General features: G+C 40.3%; 2 protein-coding genes across 2 annotated transcripts; one reads left to right on the top strand and one right to left on the bottom strand.

The window, feature by feature from the left end:
• Nucleotides 1–5,588: 5,588 nt before the first annotated feature.
• On the top strand, nucleotides 5,589–7,266 carry LOC129264856 (G-protein coupled receptor GRL101-like). Its single transcript, XM_054902816.2, has 2 exons — nucleotides 5,589–5,660; nucleotides 6,166–7,266. The coding sequence occupies exons 1-2, from the start codon at nucleotides 5,590–5,592 to the stop codon at nucleotides 7,223–7,225; spliced, it is 1,131 nt and encodes a 376-aa protein (XP_054758791.2). The 5' UTR covers nucleotide 5,589; the 3' UTR covers nucleotides 7,226–7,266.
• Nucleotides 7,267–11,235: 3,969 nt separating this feature from the next.
• On the bottom strand, nucleotides 11,236–18,281 carry LOC135153924 (uncharacterized). The gene is made up of 2 exons (XM_064098832.1): nucleotides 17,494–18,281; nucleotides 11,236–15,072 (listed from the first exon to the last, which is right to left on the bottom strand). The coding sequence occupies exons 1-2, from the start codon at nucleotides 17,660–17,662 to the stop codon at nucleotides 14,081–14,083; spliced, it is 1,161 nt and encodes a 386-aa protein (XP_063954902.1). The 5' UTR covers nucleotides 17,663–18,281; the 3' UTR covers nucleotides 11,236–14,080.
• Between the last annotated feature and the right edge of the window lie 1,818 nt (nucleotides 18,282–20,099).

Here is a 20,099-nt window from a genome sequence, read left to right as displayed (position 1 = left end):
TTCCTCCTTTTCCTTTCTCCTTTCTTTTCTTCTCTTCCTTTTCCCTCCTCTTTTTTCCCTCTTCTTTCCCCTTTTCTTCTCCCTTTTTTTCTTTGTCTTTCCTTTCCCCTTTTTCTTCTCTTCCTTTCTCCTTCTTACTCTCTTTTCTATTCTCTTCTTTTCCCATCTTCCTCTTTCTTTTTTAATTCTCTCCCTTTTCCCCTCTTCCCCCCTCTTTTTTTTTGAGCTGGGGGTGGGGGGGGGGGGGGGTGAGGCAGTTCCCCCTCGGCCATCCATGGATCCGCACCTGATAGAACCCCATGGCCTCGTATCATTTGACCTTTGGACCTCTCGATGACATTTGATATATCTGATCATAATTTTACACACACTGCGGACTATCGGACCCGCGGTCTATCGGACCCGCGGACTATCGGACCCGCGGTCTATCGGACCCGCGGTCTAACGGACCCGCGGTCTATCGGACCCGCGGTCTATCGGGATGTCCCCATATTTTTGTAATTTCAATACACAGGCGAGCTCTAAACAATTCCCTATCCGTCTTAGAAAATGGGACATTTCGAGGATTGTACAACCTACGTCTATTGTGAGTATGTTATTTATCGCTGAACACAATGTGGCCTTATATCCTTATCATAATGTTGTAGTTATAGTGAAAGTTCGTCCGGAAGTTTTAATTTCAAATTGGCATTTATCATATTAACAATTTTATTACTGATAATAACTACGTTTCTGCTACACAATCTCTTTGGGTTAATTGCACATATCTGTCATATATAGTACCAACAACTTCTCGTCACTCACTTCCGTCAAAACGCAATGTAGGGGTGCTACCGCTTTACAAAACGAACCAAGGATATTGTTGGTTTTGAAAATTCAGACCTCGGGGTCATCCGCGAAGTTCGAGAACCCACTGTGTGTTATTTATACATTTTCATTTAAACATCGAAAAGTATAATTACAAAGTGTTACTTTAACCAAAAAAATTTGCATTTTCCTTAAGAACTTTTTTTTTATGTCTCATCATTTTGATCGACAGATTTTTAGATGAAAACAAGATCCACCGTCTTGACGAGGGTTGTTTTCGGGACCTGCACAACCTTTTCTTCATGTAAGAATGATCTACTTAACATATAACCTATAATTATACTACAACAGGGTCGTCCTTGTACAAAGACTACGGCAATCACAACATTCCATGTCGAGAAACGCTGCGTATACCATTTCATTTTTTTTTGCAGAGACACCTAATTGGTCGAAATATAGGCACGAACGAAGGGGAGTACGCAGAAAAATTACCTGTTTTATTAAGGTTTCTTTATAAATGTGTTTGTCTGAGCAGACTGTAGTATTCTTATAAAGGGTATTGCATAAAACATTAATCAAGGCAACAAGTTTGATGACAAAAATGATAATATCCCATTTGTATATTGATTATTGATCATTCTCATAGGCCTTACTATAAGCCGGGACTATAAATTCCTAAAGTTATTGATAACTATAGAAATGGTCACCGAATATGTCAATTTACCCTTTTTTTCGGGGGGGGGGGGGGGGGTAATCTGCCAATGGGACATTGTTCATGTCAAAATGCTTGATTTTAAATTGACGTGAACTCGACTCACGTTTAATCTTAATAAGGCCTCCTCAAAAGCAACGGTCGAACATATTACGATATTTGTTTTGTTTTGTTTTGTTTTACGTTAGTAATTTCGAGGACAACAGCCTAGCCGAGCTTCGCCCAGGGACGTTTACCGATTTAGGTGGCTCCTTACAACGGCTGTAAGTATGCATTTCTGTCACCAAGACATAAAGTTGGCAAAAACAATGAGCAAAAATTAAGACAATTCATAGTTGTAAAGGTGAGACAGTCCCGACCTTTCGTTGGAGAACGCGAACGCTTATTTGCGACGGTAGTTGATTTTGGAAGAGACATTTGGGCCCGTCGTCATGGTCGTAAAACTCTGTCCTGCAATGCAAATTGTGTGACATGAAATTTTTTTTTCGTTTCGCATCTGGAACGGAAACATTCAATCTGCGTTTCGGGTGCAAAATTATGGTTGCTACTATCATAATGGTAACAGTGATATATCCGATTTAGGACGACTTTCCAAAGCCACATTTGGTTCCTCCCAGAGCTCGAGAGGCCGCCCGGGGGCCCCACTTCCATTGAAGAGTGGATACCAGGCGCGACCACGCGTAAAAAGGGAAAGAGTGGGCAAGTACGTTACGTATAGGCCTATGTAACGTTATAAGGGTGTCAAAAACGATGTTTAAAATACTGAAAAGGAGGATATGTTTTCAATACTTGTAGGGTTTCACAAGCTAAATACTTGTTAAGAGATGCATTTTCATAATCTGGAAAAGCCTTGCTTCCCTTGTTTAGGGTGCTTTTCGAAACCGTGCCTGGTATCCACTCATCAATGGAAGTGGTCCCCCCGGGAATTCGAATCTAATCCCCCATTTCTGGCGAAAGTAAAACATAATGCCCATTACATTGTGTGCTAGAGGCAGATTGTTTGTGTAGGAGTAAACAAAAGAAAAAAACCCGCAAATTCGGCTGGTACGTGTTCAGACCAAGGACGGCCTCTCACGTCCCTGTTCAGACGTATACATGCTGTGTACATAATCAACGCATGCGAAATGGTTTCGGCTGGAGAGGTGATTTGACCCATGGAATCAATTGCCAGAGATCCACCAATAATCCACATTAAATGCAATATCGATTCGATGGACTGTAATGATCTATATCTAAGCCTTAATTCAGTAACTTTTTCCTCACTCAATATGTACCCGATTTGTTTGAAAAAACACTTTCTTATACATGTCATAATCTATTGTAGGTCCTGCATTTCGAATATCTCCAGTCATCAGTCGTAATGTACATGCATTTATGGTGCGGGTGTCGCGGGAAAGAATTTTGCACATGAAAATCAGATCTGTAGGGCCTGTAACCCCCTGTTACACAAAGCTTAGCATTGATTGTAGAGCAGTTTTTTACGTTTGATTCTATTGACTATAATGTACAATCAATCTTAAAAATCAAGTGTATGATTAAGCGTTAACTTTTGTGTTAGGGGACCCTAATATTAGCGTCCGTGAGGATTGCGAAAGGGGGCTATTTACGGAATGGAGGCGCTACCATCAAGAACAGCTTGGCAGATGTCGACAAGGTTGATTCGGTCTCAAGTGATAAGAAATTTAGAATATTGCAGAAAAGCTCGTACAAATGGGGGTAAATTGCAAGTAAATTTACAGGAAGACAACAATATATTCAATTCAATTCAATTCAGCATTTATTTCCAATTCATCAAAAATGCAAGTTGATATCATGATCATGTACAAACAAAGAAGACAATAGAAATTAAAACATATCATTAAAACATAAATAAATACAAGCGAAAGTGATAATCAAAGTATTGTTGCCAGATCATTGAAACAATATAAAACAAGACGAAGGATAAATGAATGGGAAACATGAGTGCACTAAAAAAGCCAGGAGAAGGCTTGTTAAAACGCACACACCCAAAGTAAATTGATTCTTAAAATAATTGTAATATATGGATGTGGCAAGTAGCAAAAGAACAAAAGCAAAGACAAAAAAAAAAAAACATCAACAACAAGACACAAAGCAAACCTAATGGAAATTTATAGTACGATGAGGATCTTAGTAACTTTGGATCAGTTTATTTTTATATTGCTTTTTAAAAATATCATGAAAGGTAATATTAAATTGTTCAAGATTCAGACTATTCCATATTGTGGGACCAGTGTGACGCAATGAAAATTTAGATAAGTCATTCTTGTAATTTCATCTGTGAAGTTGTCTTGAAGACCTTGTATAGTGATTATGTATATTACAATTGAAAGAAAACATATTCATTAATTGAGGAGAAAGGGTTCCAGTATGATACCGCTGCATTAATAAAGCTACAGTGAAAATAGGAGAAATAATGAATAAAGGAGAAATGTTAAAAAAAATATCAGAGAATAGAATTAGTGATTTATATGCTAGACGATGATCTAACATGGCATTAAGTGCGGATTATTTATGTTTCAGCTCATGTAGGTAAATAATTCCAAAGAAAAGGATCATAATTAATATGTTGATTTGATTTGTGGGCGACTAATGATTTTGGGATTGGTAAGGCATAAATTCTTAGAAATGTGGGTTGAAAAAAAGTTGATTATTTTCAGGATGTGAGTATCGCAAATTGAAGCGAATTAAATTGAAACGGCGAAATTTTAATGTTTTTGCTCTGGCAAAATTAGTATTTAGAATAGGAACGGTGAAGAAACTATTACTGATTCAAATGTCTTCTCTTGACATTTTTTGTTAACAAGGATTCTGGAGGACAACCTGATGACATCCTTCAATGCTTCAATACTGGAAGGAATGGGGGAGCAGTTTATCATGTTGTGAGTCCATGTTACGGTCTTTACCACAAATAAATACATCACTTGAGTTTATCGATTAGTCATCTAAAATGCATCCAGGATAAAATCGAAGAAAGTGACATAAAAAAGGCTTGAGAATCAATTGAAACATGCTTACTATCAATCACTCATCAAAAGACGATTAAAAGAAGGTTAGAAGTTTATAACTCCATATAGCCGGTAAACTCACTGATGGCCAATCGATTTGTAATAACTTCTTGACTTTAACATTTAAGACGACAGTCTGCTGTTAAATTACACCCCTGCATGAGATAGGTTCTGATTTTCAAGAGGCAGTATAATCATCTGTACAACGTTAAACCGTAGGAGATGGGTTCAAGATTTTCAAAAACAAACAGATGGATGGATTTGGTAACGTTCAATTCCAAACCTACATAATCTAAGAGAATAACACACCGACATTTTTTTAATGAATTTCTTGAAGAATTTCTCTATATATTTGCTTTTCTCCCAAGGGTATTGGTCCGCAACCCTATCTACTTCATTGAACCGGGGACCTTTCGCGACCAACCTCAACTTACAGATTTGTAAGTACATGAATAAAATAAATGTCAAAGTAAAAACATTGAGGCATGTATGATCTTGCCAATATTATATCGTATTATTATAGAGCATTTTTTTGGTTTATGTTGATGTTTGAAAGTGTGAAAGTTGAAAGTTTATTAACACTCAAAACCCTCTTGGGGCATCAGAGTAAATTTTCGCCTACGTAATGAGTATTTCAAATAAAAACGTGCCAATATTGAAGAAGTAATAAAAAAAAATGTTTCCTTTCTCGGACGAGGGGGGTAATTTTTAACAACATAATTTCCGTTGTCAACGACTAACATCAAATTTAAAAGACGAATATTCCGTAAAAGAAATAAATCTTAAAAGCCAAGATAATAAGTCTCTCTCGTTTGCAAAAATGGAATGCATTCTCTTCTTGCAGAATCACCAATGACAGTAGTATTATTATTCCACTCAAGGATTTGAATAAAATCAGATGGAAAATGTTTCTATGACTTCTATTAAATGTTGGTTTTACCTCTCATCCTGTGTATGGATGTCATCTAAATTTTGTTGATTCAGACGGGTAACCAGTAGTCTCAATAACAATATTATTATTATTATTATCTTTAAAGGCGTATAATGACCAGATCCTCAAAACCAATGCTTCTCTATCCCGAGCTTTTCGAAGGCCTTGTGAATCTAAAGGTTTTGTAAGTATTACTTGTGTGCATTGGCGGCGGAAGCCAAACAATTTAGGGGGGACCACCAAAAAATGTTAACAAGCAAAACTAAAAAAAGTTACATATCAACCAACATTTTTGGGGGAACCGAAAACAATTTTTGACAAGCAAAAAAAAAAAAAAAAAAAAAAAAAAAGGTCATCAACGAAAAATTTAGGGGGAGGGATCGTCCCCCACCTCAAATTTAGGGGGGACCCCCGCCTATGCTTGTGTGATACGTATTTCTCTTGGTTAATCACGATCATTTTTTTTTACCCCTTGTCTTTAGTTTTTGTCAAACAAATTCGATTCCTGTTATATGTTTTTCGAATATTAGACGAAATTCGATTCAATGTTTGGATTTGGAAATTTCTTCCATCGCAATTATTTTCTCTTATTTTAGTTTTCGTACTTAGTGCCTGCGTTGTGTCTCAAACGCGTATTGATATAATGGGATTGTAACAATAGATCAATATAACTGTATTTTTTCATACAGACATGTGTATGACCCAAGACTGTGCTGTCTACGTCCGGTTGGTGCTGAATGTGTAAATAGAGAACCACCACACCCACTCTTTACCTGCCGCAAGACATTTCTTCAAAACACAACCATCAAGGTGTTTATCTGGATACTCGGTCTCAGCGCTTTGGTTGGCAACGCGTTTGTCATTATCATGAGGTTGCGAACCAAGCACGAAACCACTATATCTTCTGTTCAGTCAACACTGATTACCAACTTAGCTGTGTCCGATTTTCTGATGGGTGTCTATATGATCATCTTAGCTGTAATGGATATATACATAGGGGATTCCTACTTCTGGGAGGGTAGATCCGAAGAATGGCGAAAGAGCAATACCTGTCAAATTGCAGGATTCATCTCCGTCTTAAGCAGTGAGGCATCCGTGTTTCTTATCACTCTCATTTCAGTTGATCGATTAGTCTGCATTGTATTTCCCTTCAGTCAAAAGCGACTGGGGGTTGTCTCTGCTCGTGTTTTCTCTGGCTTCACCTGGGCACTGGCTCTTCTGGTCAGTAGCATTTCAATCGCATTTGGCTTTTTGAACACCGACGCATACAGTCTCAGTGACGTTTGCGTTGGTCTTCCCCTCATCCGCAAGCAGATTGATCTGTATGCCGCAGTAGATACTTACACCAAGTCGATGTACGGCTTTACCGAATTCGCCATTATTTCTGGGACATCGATTCCCACTTGGCAGTATGCGATTGCCCTCTTCCTTGGTGTTAATCTGCTCAACTTTGTGGTGATCTGCTTGTGCTACATAGCAGTTTTCATCAAGGTGTACTTCGCTGGAAGGAGTGCTGGCCGGAAGTCAAAGTCCCTAGATCAGGTGAAGATGGCCAGCAAGATGTTCCTCATTGTTGGAACTGATCTGTGCTGTTGGATGCCAATCATTGTCATTGGAATCCTAGTCCAGGCCGATGTGGTTGTTGTGACCCCTGATATCTATGCCTGGCTTGTAGTCTTTGTCCTACCCATCAATTCATCAATCAACCCATATTTGTACACTGTGGCGAATCGCGTTTCCTCTAAATGACAATATTTTAGCTTCAAACCCTTCAAATGCCTCTTTCTACATAACTAAGAAATATATACAATCGCTTCACCTTTTTTTGTCAAATTGGAGTTTTAGAATAAAGTCCGATGCACATTACAGCGATCCGTTGCAATCCGATTTCAAATAAATTGTAATGAAATTTGATATGAAGAATGAATGTTCCGAACATTGATATGAATACTGAAATCGCAATTCCAGTCTTTTCCGAGCCTCGCTGTAAGGATAAAATAAAAATGCAACGGCTTCAAGCAAAAATTTTAACTTAATTTGGCAAAATCAAGAACATTTTAGTGTATACAATAGGTGTTCAAACGTGAATGATTTTTCACACCAGGGGTGGGGGGGGGGGGTGGGTTCCGAGAGCTTGATCTTTATCTAATTAAAAGGGCAACGTCCCCTTTTATCAATACAACACTTAGAGAATAACTTTCCAGATTTACCACTTCGTCAGTTATTTAGTAATTTATCTGTATCTATTTTTTTAATGAATATGGGAATTGATACCGATATTTATTTTCATCACAATTATCTTTATTGAATTGTATTATCACCATTATCGTAACCTAATGTGTACTGGATTTAAACATACTCGATAAATGGTAATCAAACAACCTAACATCTTGAAGGTACCTTTTATGGACTTTGTGAAGTTTTATTTGATTTGTGCTGGTCCATTAAGGGAAAGCCTTGGAGAGTTAGCATTCACATCAACTGTACATGCTGTATGGCACCCTCTTTTGCCGCCATGACGTCATTGATCATTGAATGCAGAGGTAAAATATTTTACCTGACCATGGTAAATGAAACTACGATTATCTACATCACTCGGTGGTAGAAGGCAAGCGTGGTGACCTCTTAATCAGTTTATTTTTCATCAGGATATAAAAGTTGTGTAATATCCGCAAGTCGAATATCCTATCGTCTGATCATTTCCATTGTAGTGTTTTCTAATCTCTGTTGAAACATTAACTCCAATTATAAAGAGCGTCCAGTCAAAGAGGAAATGACTGCTGTTTATATTATCTTTGTTTGAAATAACACTGACAATTAATCATTGGCGTCACGGCCATCACATGAAGACGGACACTTAGTTGGATCAGTGAGACCTACTTACTATTCCTCTCCTTATAATCTTCTCTGCATAACCGTCAGTCAGTTTTTAAGATTTTAGTTTTAAAAAAAACACCCACTTTTAATTGACATGATGAAAGCAACTTCGGTCTTCACAGGTGTTTTGTTTCTTTTGGGAAGCTGTTACAGCATAACTGCACTTTCTCTGGACATCGGTGATGTAGAATTTCAACAAGTTACCGTTAATGCTGGCGAAAGTGCGACTATGGAATGCCAAGCAGGAACCGCCAACAACGATGACGTTTACTGGTTATCCATACGATATCGCCGTTTCATTAGCAAGAATGATATACTCTTCGACTATGGGACCAATTGGGATAACTTTGGAATAAGCGTTGATACGGTTGATGGTTTGAATCGCATATATTACCTTGATGTGTACATGGCGAGTGAGGACGTGAGCGGTATTTACATGTGTTACAGCTCTATAGGTTTGGACAAGCAAGTACTTTGGGCAGGAGAGGTGATCGTCATTCCTGGAAATGATTTTTCGAGTTCGCTTGATACTTCAGACTTTGACCGATCCAAAATACCGAATCCTTCACATTCGTTAAAATGTTCTGCGTCTTATATTCCGCCGATGATGAATCTGATTAATGCAAACGAAGAGGAGATGGAGGTTAGGTGTAGCTGGTCTGCTCAAGATCATCCTGACGCATGGCCGACGTTGTTCTGCAATGGTAAGGAACTCCTGAGCAAGTACTTTGTTGGTGAGATAGTGACGGCAAGGGTGATGCTCAACAATATCGAAGAATGCTTTAATTTCACATGCGCCTTGAACGGGATGATAGGCGAGGGTCGTTTTGAAGAGACCTGCTCTTATATGCAAAATAAACGATCGGGGTTATTGGCTCAAGTTCGTCGCCAAGGTGTCCGGATTGATCCATTGTACAGTGTTATTCAGCAGGGAATGAATGCCATGTTTGTCTGCATCGCAAGTTTGGAAGCACCCAACGGAACGTTTCATTGGAACGTGTCTTCAAGATTGTATGATCCAGGAGACCTTATCAGTAAAATGGAGATAACGCAGTCCAACAAAGCAAGCATGCTGATGATAAAAGACATTCAGGTACTTACAGACGAACCACTGATTGTCAGCTGTCAACTGATAAGTGAGGACCAAAATGAGAACATCTTGATATCGGAAGCACTATTAACAATCATGTCTCATTTTTCTGACCATTCTCACAAAAGATCTACCAATATTCTTGATAAAACATTTGGTATGACTATAGTTTTACCTTTAATTGTTTCGGTATCAGTTTTATTTGTTATTACTTTCTGCTTTCTTATTTTCATTTGCAAGACGAGAAAGCGTAATAATGTATCTGTGACTCAAAAAGAAGGAGCCAACAAAAACGAAAATCGGAAAATGCCAGTGTATGTGTCAATGAAAGACATTCTGAGCCGTAACATCACAAAGAGAGCCAAGCATCCCAGCCCTGCAGAAAAGGGAGCAAGTGGTCCGGATATTCAAGTAAGAAAATCCCCGGCTCTCGTTCCACGGGTCAACCATCCTGCGCAAGGAAAGACCCGTTCCAACTTAAACGAAAGTCAATCCACAGACTCGATCGGGATGAAACTTCCCATTTGCATATCGGATGACGATGACTATCTATTACCTGACGGGGCGCAAGGCGTTGGTGATGAGAGCCCAATTGTCCTCCGTGCCAAAAATTCAAGGAACCCCAGAGCACACTATCCACCAACAGAAGTTCTGGTAGAAAGCAAGAAAACGATATCCGCAAGATCATGGCAAGAGGACCAGGTGGACAAAAGTGGTTACCTCGTTCCGAGCATGGTAGTGGAAGATGATATTGGAGTGTACGTGTATGCTACCAGTGATGAAATGGGTGGAAATCTGAAACCCCCTCGTCGAAAGACATCGAGTTGCCATGAACTGTCAAATTATTCGTATGCGAGTTACTAAAACCAAACTGTCATGTTCTAATTGCCATCACTTACGCACATCCTGTAAAGAGAACCAATAAACATCTTTACTCTTTAAACGCTAAGTCAATAAACATCGACACACGCACAACACTTAATTGAAAACCTGTGAATATTAAGATCTCGTAAATTTAGAGTTTTACAAGACAGTGGTACACTTAACATGGATAGTGAGCCGGTGATAACGTATCCTCTCTGTCTCTGTTTTTTGTTTTTTATTCATACAAAAATAAATAAATCGATGTTTACATACTTTCTGCTGTCATGATGATCGGATGGACCAAATATAAGTGTGTCTTGAATTCTGAGTGAAGGGTAAACCTGAAGTAAAAAAAAGGAATTATTGAAACATAAATTATAATTGACCACTCACAGACCTGCGAGGGACTACTCAGGTTTAATATTCTTGGTTATATATAATATAATAATAATATTTTTGGTTTACTTAACTCATTTATTGGCTTTGTCTATTGTCCTCCTGGTTCAAGACGGCGATACTACTGTTTCACCCGTTTTACACAGACGAAAGAATTCCTGCAGTAATATTATAGAGAGGAATCGCATATGGTAACTGTTTTTGATAACTGAAAGTGATTATTAACTCCGGGATACAAGTAGATTTAAATAAAATTAAATTAGTCAAAGATTGAAACTTGACATTACCCTTTTCAAAGAACGATCTTATGCAATTATTAAGCTTAATACTGTCTGTTATTTTCTTTTATGTCCTTTTTATATGATATCTTTTGAAAAGGCAATTCACTGTATCAAGAATTATAAACACGACATGCATAAATTTTCCATGATTGAGTAAAATCATAAATTTTTAAACTAGTTTGATAGATTCAAAGTAATATTTTCATTCGCTGTATTGTGATAAACTAGATATCGCATTATCTCAACCCAGACAAAATACACGAGAGGCGAGTAAATGCATTTTCCGTGGAGTTTAATAAAAATTGTTTCTGAAAAGCATCATCCAAATGATGTATACCAAAATGCAAAATGGTGTGTTGTCAAATAAAGCCAACATAATATAATGCAACAATCAAAACATAATAATATAAACGTAAAGCCTCCTGAGATGTGTCATATGCGAAAAATTAAAGTTATTAAACCAATCTCCTCAATTGACAATTAAAACAGTCCATCCACATTCATGACAAAGACACCAGTTTGTCATGTTGGCCAAATGTGGGCAACGTAAAATTCCATCTGCAAAGCTACGAAGCAAAGATTCCCGTTTGCAACACGAGCTTATGCAGGAAAACTTTTAAAACAGAAACTAGTGCTCAGAAGCCCCACCAACGGCCCTGAACTAGAATGTGAACGAGGCAACGTTAATGTTCGGTCCGAAATGGAATTCGCTGGTGGCCTCATCCAAATCGGGTGACGAACCAAGCCCCGTTCACATTATAACATGAGGAGTGGAATCTACGAAATTGGTCTAAATAAATGAAAAATATTATCTCAGGAAGCCCAAAATAAGTGAAGAATCATAATGTGATAGGAAAAGGCCGAGCTCCAGCAAGGGCGAAAACACCCCCCTGAACACCTGATGATAAATTAACTAAACTGGTAAACCAAAGTAAAATACAAAAAGGTATCCAAAATTAGGTGAACAGGTTGGATGGAATTACCTTGCGGCCCACTTTGGGTGTGCGACCAGGCTTAAGGCCCGAAGCTCACATTCAGGTTAGAATGAATAACATGAAACAAAACATCTTGACGTTGAAAATTAGTGGGGGTGACAAGGGGATGGAGGAGGGAAAAATACAGGAAGTATGTTGCACAAGACAGGTGAATTGAGATGGAAGATGCTTTCAAATCGACTCCACGAAGAAGAATGCTAACTTGTTAGAAATTGGCTTTTGCCCCCTCCCGAAATTACCACGTCAGCTAACGCGACGTAGCATTTTTAGCCACGCCTCCTTGTAATGTCCGAAAAATACCAAAATTCGCAACGCAACATTTTTTGGCCACGCCTCCTCGTGAAGTCCGACAAAATACCATATTTGGCATCGCAACATATCTCCGCCAGGGCAAAGGAATTCGCCTGACCAGGCTCCTTCCTTGTAAAACACCTGTTACGTACCGCTGGCGGGCTATGTTGTTGTCCAGCTAGTCTGACCTGAGATAACCTCTCATTAACTCGCTTCGCGCGTTAAGAGGTATTATCTCAACCCAGACAAAATACACGAGAGGCGAGTAAATGCATTTTCCGTGGAGTTTAATAAAAATTGTTTCTGAAAAGCATCATCCAAATGATGTATACCAAAATGCAAAATGGTGTGTTGTCAAATAAAGCCAACATAATATAATGCAACAATCAAAACATAATAATATAAACGTAAAGCCTCCTGAGATGTGTCATATGCGAAAAATTAAAGTTATTAAACCAATCTCCTCAATTGACAATTAAAACAGTCCATCCACATTCATGACAAAGACACCAGTTTGTCATGTTGGCCAAATGTGGGCAACGTAAAATTCCATCTGCAAAGCTACGAAGCAAAGATTCCCGTTTGCAACACGAGCTTATGCAGGAAAACTTTTAAAACAGAAACTAGTGCTCAGAAGCCCCACCAACGGCCCTGAACTAGAATGTGAACGAGGCAACGTTAATGTTCGGTCCGAAATGGAATTCGCTGGTGGCCTCATCCAAATCGGGTGACGAACCAAGCCCCGTTCACATTATAACATGAGGAGTGGAATATACGAAATTGGTCTAAATAAATGAAAAATATTATCTCAGGAAGCCCAAAATAAGTGAAGAATCATAATGTGTTGTGGCAAAAAATGGAATGCCGCCAAACGGGATGACTCATCGTCAGCCCGCCGCCACAACACAATATGATGCCAATAGTTCAAACCATGCTGTATTTACAAGGTCCACGCTAAGAAGCGGGGAAAAGGGGGGGGGGGTGCATTAAACGAACAGGGACGCACAATTAAACCATCTAGGAGGATTCATGCTCATTCAGTCCACTTGCGAAGAGTCTAGTGCACTAAGATAAAGGAGAGGCGGGGGGGGGGCGGGGCTTAGTCAGTAAATAGTGAAGTTTGTAGTAAAGACGTGAGATCTGATGATACCACGTGTGAGTTCTGGATAAGGTATTCAGGTCATAACATCTGCTCATAAAAAAGTTCCAACTGTTCGCGACGTCCGAGCCAGCGAGTCCTCGACGGAGGTAAAACAGCTGTTAATCTAGTGATTTCGCTCCGCGACAAAGAAATCAAGTGTTCTCCTGTTCGCGGATGTATTGAGTTTTAGGACCCGGCCACGTGCCGAGTAGTGAGGGCCCGCCCCCAACTAGAGCGGGACTGCCCGCGTCAGCGAAACGTGAATTGTCCCCTTCCTCTCTTACGATTCCGTGGAATGCTGACACAACCCACGTTGAGACTCCAAATAACTGCACATGGAAGAGAGAAAAGGAAAGAAACAGCGGCACCAATTGTACATTCTAAAAAGGGGGGGGGGTACATAGTTACCATAAACACGATAAGTGTAGCAAAGACCACAATCTACTAACAGTGGGCGAGCAATTCTGCCTGCGCCCGTGGAACTATTAACGGGTAAGATAACCATTGCGTCACCATGGCAACAAGCGAGAGAGAGAGAGAGTAAGGTTAATATTTACTGCTCGTTAGGGGTTGTCAAAAAACAAAAACAAATAAACATTAGGTCGATATTAAATTGTGCACAAACTGGTATTAAACATAGAAGGGTGATAAACATACTGGCAAAATTGCTTAAATTAAGGGGGGGAGAGGTTGTCGAATATACAATCTGTGTGTGTTGGAAGCCCAGCGCCCCATATTTTGAATGCAAACATCGGGAACACCTGCCATGGCTGCAGAAGTTGCCGCCCCAATACGGAAAGAATGGGAAGAGAAATGAGCAACGGGTAGCCCGCAAAAACTAATGGCACGCTTTAAAACTTGGCCAAATTGGTGCCTCGTTAGGGGTGACGAGTCAAAGTGACGGAAAAAGGCAGAGCCGACCGAGCTCCGCAGAGCGAGGTAATCATTTACAGCGCGAAGTGGGCATAAATACGAAACAACATTCTGTGGAATTAAAATCGAGCATCCACGTCCAGTTTGATCTGTTTTAGACCTCGCAATCACAATGCGCAATTTTGCTTGATTACCCATCCCTTGAATAATAACATCTTTTTCTGATAAAGGAACGGGTTCATGTCTAGATCGAGACGTGAACTCCCCTACTCGAAGAAAACCAAAGAAAGCGATTAGAAAGGCAGCCCGAAACAATGCCAGATCATACGTATTAACGCATACGTGAGTCAATGAATTTAGGATGGATTTGAGAATAGGCAGGGTTATGGGACACCGGGTATCACGGCGAGCATTTTTCCGCCTGCACCCGTCTACCAGCCGCCGGATTACAAACGCGTCAGTCACATCAGGCCAACCCAATGTTTGCATCGTAAAAGCCAGGCCTGATATATATGTACTTATTGTTGCCCCCGCATACCCATTCCAGGAGAGATAAGCAATAAATTGAGCGACCTGCTCAACGTCAGGACGTATACTTATATCATAATGATATTGCAGCCGAAACTGCTTAAACACAGACCAAGCGTTCCTATAAGTATGATGAGTGCCGGGCGCCCGCGAAGAAAACAACAGATGCTCTCTCTCTATATGAAGCTGCTCCAAAGATGGGCGGGAAGCTTGCTGCCAGCCAGATCTGCGCCTGGTGCTAACCTGCGAAACCTGTCCATCTGAAAACGAGAGAGGGCATCAGCCTTTTCATTGCGAGAGCCTGGCACGTAACGTGCTTTGAACATAATATTATGTTCCAAACAAAGAACTACAAGCAAACGAACCAGTTTCATTACACTAGGACATTTCGAAGTTAAGGAATTAACAACATGAACAACTGTTTGATTATCTGACCAAAATAAGACCTTAGAATTAGCTAGAAGAGCCCCCCACATACGTATACCGACTACTATTGGGAAAAGCTCTAGAAAAGCGATGGAATAATTCTTCTCCAGTATTTCAGCTGGCCATTTCCCTTGAGCCCACTTATCCTGGAAGGATATACCAAAGCCAATGCTACCCGCAGCGTCAGTAAAGAATTGAAAATGAGCATTAGTTACCCATGTTGAGTGTGAAAACATAACTGTGCCATTGAAATCGGACAGAAACGTAAGCCAGGCCTGCATGTCCTCTTTTGCGCCGCGTGAAAGCCTTATCCGGTGGTTTGAGGTGCGGACCCCTTTAGTAAGATCGATAAGTCTCCTTAGGAAGGCTCTTCCGGGAGCCACGGCTTTACACACGAAATTAAGGCTGCCAATTAGCGACTGCAACTGCCGCAACGAGAGCTTATCTTTCTTAACAAAATCAATGAGCATTGCCTGTAACACGTTTACTTTCTCCTTGGGTACCCGAACTCTCTGCTCAGCCGCGTCGATTTCAAGCCCTAAAAATATGATAGTGGGAACGGGCCCCTCAGTCTTCTCCTCCGCTATCGGGACGCCAAAAACCTCGCACATCGCCTTAAAATGATACATCAAGGAACGACATTCCTGCCGTGTTGCGCCAACAAAAAAGAAATCATCCAAATAATGCAAAATTTGCTCTGAATTCGCAATTTCACGGCAACATGACTCAAGAAAAGTGCTAAAACGCTCAAAATGGGCACATGAAATTGAGCAGCCCATTGGCAAGCATTTATCAAAGTAATACGCGCCATCAATGCAAAACCCCAGAAGGTCAAAATCGGAGGGATTCACTGGTAGTAAGCGAAAAGCGGATTTTATATCGGTTTTTCCCATGAGAGCACTAGCTCCCAAGCGAGCAACGAGATCAACCGCCTTGTCAAATGAAGTGTAATTCACGGAACATAAATCGGAATCAATGTGGTCATTAACCGAAGCCCCCCGAGGAGAAGATAGATGCTGAATTAGACGGAATTCTCCCGGATTTCGCTTGGGGACGAGCCCTACCGGGGAGCAGCGAAAGTTATCGAAAGGCGGGTCTTGGAAAGGACCTGACATTCTCCCTAAACTAACTTCCTTACCAACTTTCTCCAACAGCATGTCCCTATGCTCCCTAGCAGATTTCAAATTACGCGAGAACACAGAGCGACGCTCGCCTGTGAAACCCAATGAAAAACCCAACCTAAAACCAGAAATCAGAAAAGCTGCATTATGTTGATTATGGTGCCGTCTAAGAAATGGGAGCATGCTGCCAAGTTTAATTGGAGTTGGAGCTAGGCTTCTGTTTGGCGATTGCAGCGGCAGAGTTGCAGGTGTGTGAGCCATGCGCTGCTGAGGAGCATTTTCCGCACCGGTGAGCATAACGACAGGCGGTGCGTTGGCATGACCCAGCGTTAAAGGCGAAACAGACTGGTGAGGAGCGGAAGGGGGCAGGCGCGGCGCCAGGGGCCCGAATTGCCCCTTGTCTGTTGGCATATCCTGAGGATGGGAAACTACCCCGCCGAAACGACCGGTCGTATGGCCGAAAGGGCTGGTTACCCCCAAAAGACGAAAACGCTGCTCGACCGGGCGTCGAAGCTACTGTCAGCCATAGCTCGGTGTCTATGACAGCCCAGGAACGATGTGGATGACGGGCCTGACGTAACCGAAATTGAATGTCATAGGCCCGCCAATTGAAACCCCCAAAACGCACAATAGAGCGAACGATATCCATATACTTGAGGAGCTCGCGCGCACGCATACAGTGTCGCTCCAAGTATATAGACGCGTAAATAATGAACGCAGATGTCCACTGTTCTATGCTGGCGATCACCGGAGCCTTGCTTTGGGGGCGAAGCATTAAAGCGGACCCGGTGGCACAAAGGCTGAAGGCCTGCAACTGGGAACTTTCCTCACTTAAGCTTTCCCTTTTTAGTAATCCACCTAACTCTACAAATTCACCTTTCCAAATCTTCTCCTTAACACTGGAAGGCACCTCCCCGCCCAAATCATCACACACACAGCTAAGCATATCTGGCTGCGCAGACAGCGTAGGAAAAGGAGGGTTGGGGGCTGGTGTAAAATTATCATGACTATTAAGCCCCTCAACTACATGGGCAGGAGGGATAGAAGGAGAAGCTTGGGATTGAATTTGGGGAATGACCGGATCTTGTGGAGAAGTCACAAGAGGCCAGGAGCCCCCCATTGTCCCGAACTCACCGTTGGTTGTCGACGCCGAACTTCCAGCAGCTGGACTCTGCGTAGAAGTAAAAACTTGGCCGACGTCTGTCTCGAGGTCGACAGGAGAAGGCTGGCTGGCGGCATCTCGGACCGAACGACGAGTAGACTTCCTCTGACTTAACTTTTTGCCTGGCTTAACCTTGGGCATGATTGAATAATGCAGGGGTGGCGAAATTGAAAAGTCCTTAGAGCAAACTGTGACTCCTAACAGCTCAAAAGTCCAACAAACGGATATAACACAAATATACAGGTATGTTCCTAGATAAAAGAATAAATTCTCAACTGCGAAGCGTTCTTTAAGATATATGAATGGGTAAGAAAGACAATTAGAAGGATCACAACTAAAGAGTTCAACGAACGAATAACAAAAATACAGGAAGTATGTTGCACAAGACAGGTGAATTGAGATGGAAGATGCTTTCAAATCGACTCCACGAAGAAGAATGCTAACTTGTTAGAAATTGGCTTTTGCCCCCTCCCGAAATTACCACGTCAGCTAACGCGACGTAGCATTTTTAGCCACGCCTCCTTGTAATGTCCGAAAAATACCAAAATTCGCAACGCAACATTTTTTGGCCACGCCTCCTCGTGAAGTCCGACAAAATACCATATTTGGCATCGCAACATATCTCCGCCAGGGCAAAGGAATTCGCCTGACCAGGCTCCTTCCTTGTAAAACACCTGTTACGTACCGCTGGCGGGCTATGTTGTTGTCCAGCTAGTCTGACCTGAGATAACCTCTCATTAACTCGCTTCGCGCGTTAAGAGGTATTTTGTAATACTTATATTGCATGTTTAAAGGGGAAGTTGACGCTGGGTTTAGTTGATTTTGTTAAAAGGAGGGAAACAAAGGAAACGTACCAACTAGGGTTGTGCATATCCGTGAAAGCATAAGCGAGTTTGGAATATTTGAAGTTTAAGTTTTGTGACGTCACATACATGTATAAGCAGCTCCCTTACATGTCATGTGATAGGCCTACACATACCACAAAATGCAATTATAAAATAGCTTACCCCGTGGATTCACTCTAGCATCAAATGCATCATTATTCGTACACGGTGTAATGAGAAAAATATTTCAATCACTATGAAATATTGAAATATTAACAAAAATAGATGCTTTATTTCACATGACTATAGGGAACCGAACTGCTGGCTTAGGACGTCACTAAGTAAAACTTCGTACCTTTACAATTCTTATATATTTTTTGTTCAAACTTCACCAATATTACTTTTGTCTACTTTTTCTACATTACAATCAACTCCTTGCAAACCTGCCCGTTAAGCCTTCATTAAAATGTCGTTCGAGGTGTTTGTTAAAATAGCGTATTAATTGGGTGATGTGTTACATGATCAACAGAGAAAGGGAAATGTACACAGTATATCATAACGGTCGTAAACAATCGAATCAATGAGTTGTATAACTTGCTTTTATATGAATGTATTTTTAATAATGCTCTATTTAATTATAATATTTTACCAAAAAAAATTATACTGTATGTATATACACCTAAATATTGCATCGTGAATGTAAATACTTGAACAATAATACTATTATATTATTCAATTATTTTTCCGAGTGTATTGAACAGTTGAATTTTAAACGTTTGTTTTGTGTTTTGTGACAATAAACAGACATTCGGCAATCACCATTACCAGTGTCTATCTATAGGAAGTTATTCCTCGAATTGCTTTAGCGCCTAGTCGGTAGCTCGGCTACATCCCTGGTAATATGATATCAAGTGTTAAGAATACATTAATATAGTAACTGTGCTATATAGAGTAAATGTTTGTTTTTCTTCTATTATTATTATTTTTTTTATTTATCAATTTACTTAATTCTCTCTCTCTCTCTCCCTTTTCTTTGGGGGGTCATTAACCTAGCCTGACCCCATTCCCCATTAATCTTAGTTATAAGGTTATAAGCATCAAAACTTTTACAGTTTCCTGCATGATGTACCAATGTGTATCAGTGTGTATCAATGTGTGTGTAATAGGGTGTACATGTGTGTGTGTATCAGTGTGTACCAGTGTGTATCTATAGGAAGTTATTCCTCTATTTGCTTTAGCGCCTATTTGGTAGCTCGGCTACATCCCTGGTAATTATATAATATCAAGACATACATTACAGTAAATGGTCCATATCTTTATTATTATTTATCATTTGTTAGTTATCAATTTACTTAATTCTCTCTCTTTCTCTCTCTCTCTCTCTTTTTTTTTTTTTTTTTTGGGGGGGGGGGGGGTCCTTAACCTAGTCTGACCCCATTCACCATTAATCTTTATAAGGTTATAAGCATTGAAACTAAGTGAAATCGATCTTACAGTTTCCTGCATGATGTAGCTTAATGACCAACGTCATGGTGTAGAGTGGATGGTCTGGTTGCTTCATGCATCTGTCATTTTAGTGTGAATGCAATACACACATCTGTGCATGTATAGTCATACCCTCCTTTACCACATATACCATGTATACTGACCCATATACTGTACATAAAGAATTACACTGTACACAATTTATAATATATGTAAATAAATGAGTTTTATGGATATTATGGTAACATGATTAGAGATATTTTTATGAG

The sequence above is a fragment of the Lytechinus pictus genome, chromosome 1 (assembly GCF_037042905.1).
Source record: "Lytechinus pictus isolate F3 Inbred chromosome 1, Lp3.0, whole genome shotgun sequence".
NCBI lineage: Eukaryota > Metazoa > Echinodermata > Echinoidea > Temnopleuroida > Toxopneustidae > Lytechinus > Lytechinus pictus.
This window is presented reverse-complemented; position numbering and strand designations above follow the sequence as displayed.

Bases quoted from the DNA above. Each gene is read 5' to 3' on its own strand.
- LOC129264856 (XM_054902816.2), top strand. From the start codon at position 5,590: ATGACCAGATCCTCAAAACCAATGCTTCTCTATCCCGAGCTTTTCGAA. The intron at 5,661-6,165 runs GTAAGTATTACT...TTTTTCATACAG, and splicing joins CTTGTGAATCTAAAGGTTTT to ACATGTGTATGACCCAAGAC.
- LOC135153924 (XM_064098832.1), bottom strand. From the start codon at position 17,662: ATGCCCAAGGTTAAGCCAGGCAAAAAGTTAAGTCAGAGGAAGTCTACT. The intron at 15,073-17,493 runs GTGAGTTCGGGA...TCTCGTTTTCAG, and splicing joins TTCGGCGTCGACAACCAACG to ATGGACAGGTTTCGCAGGTT.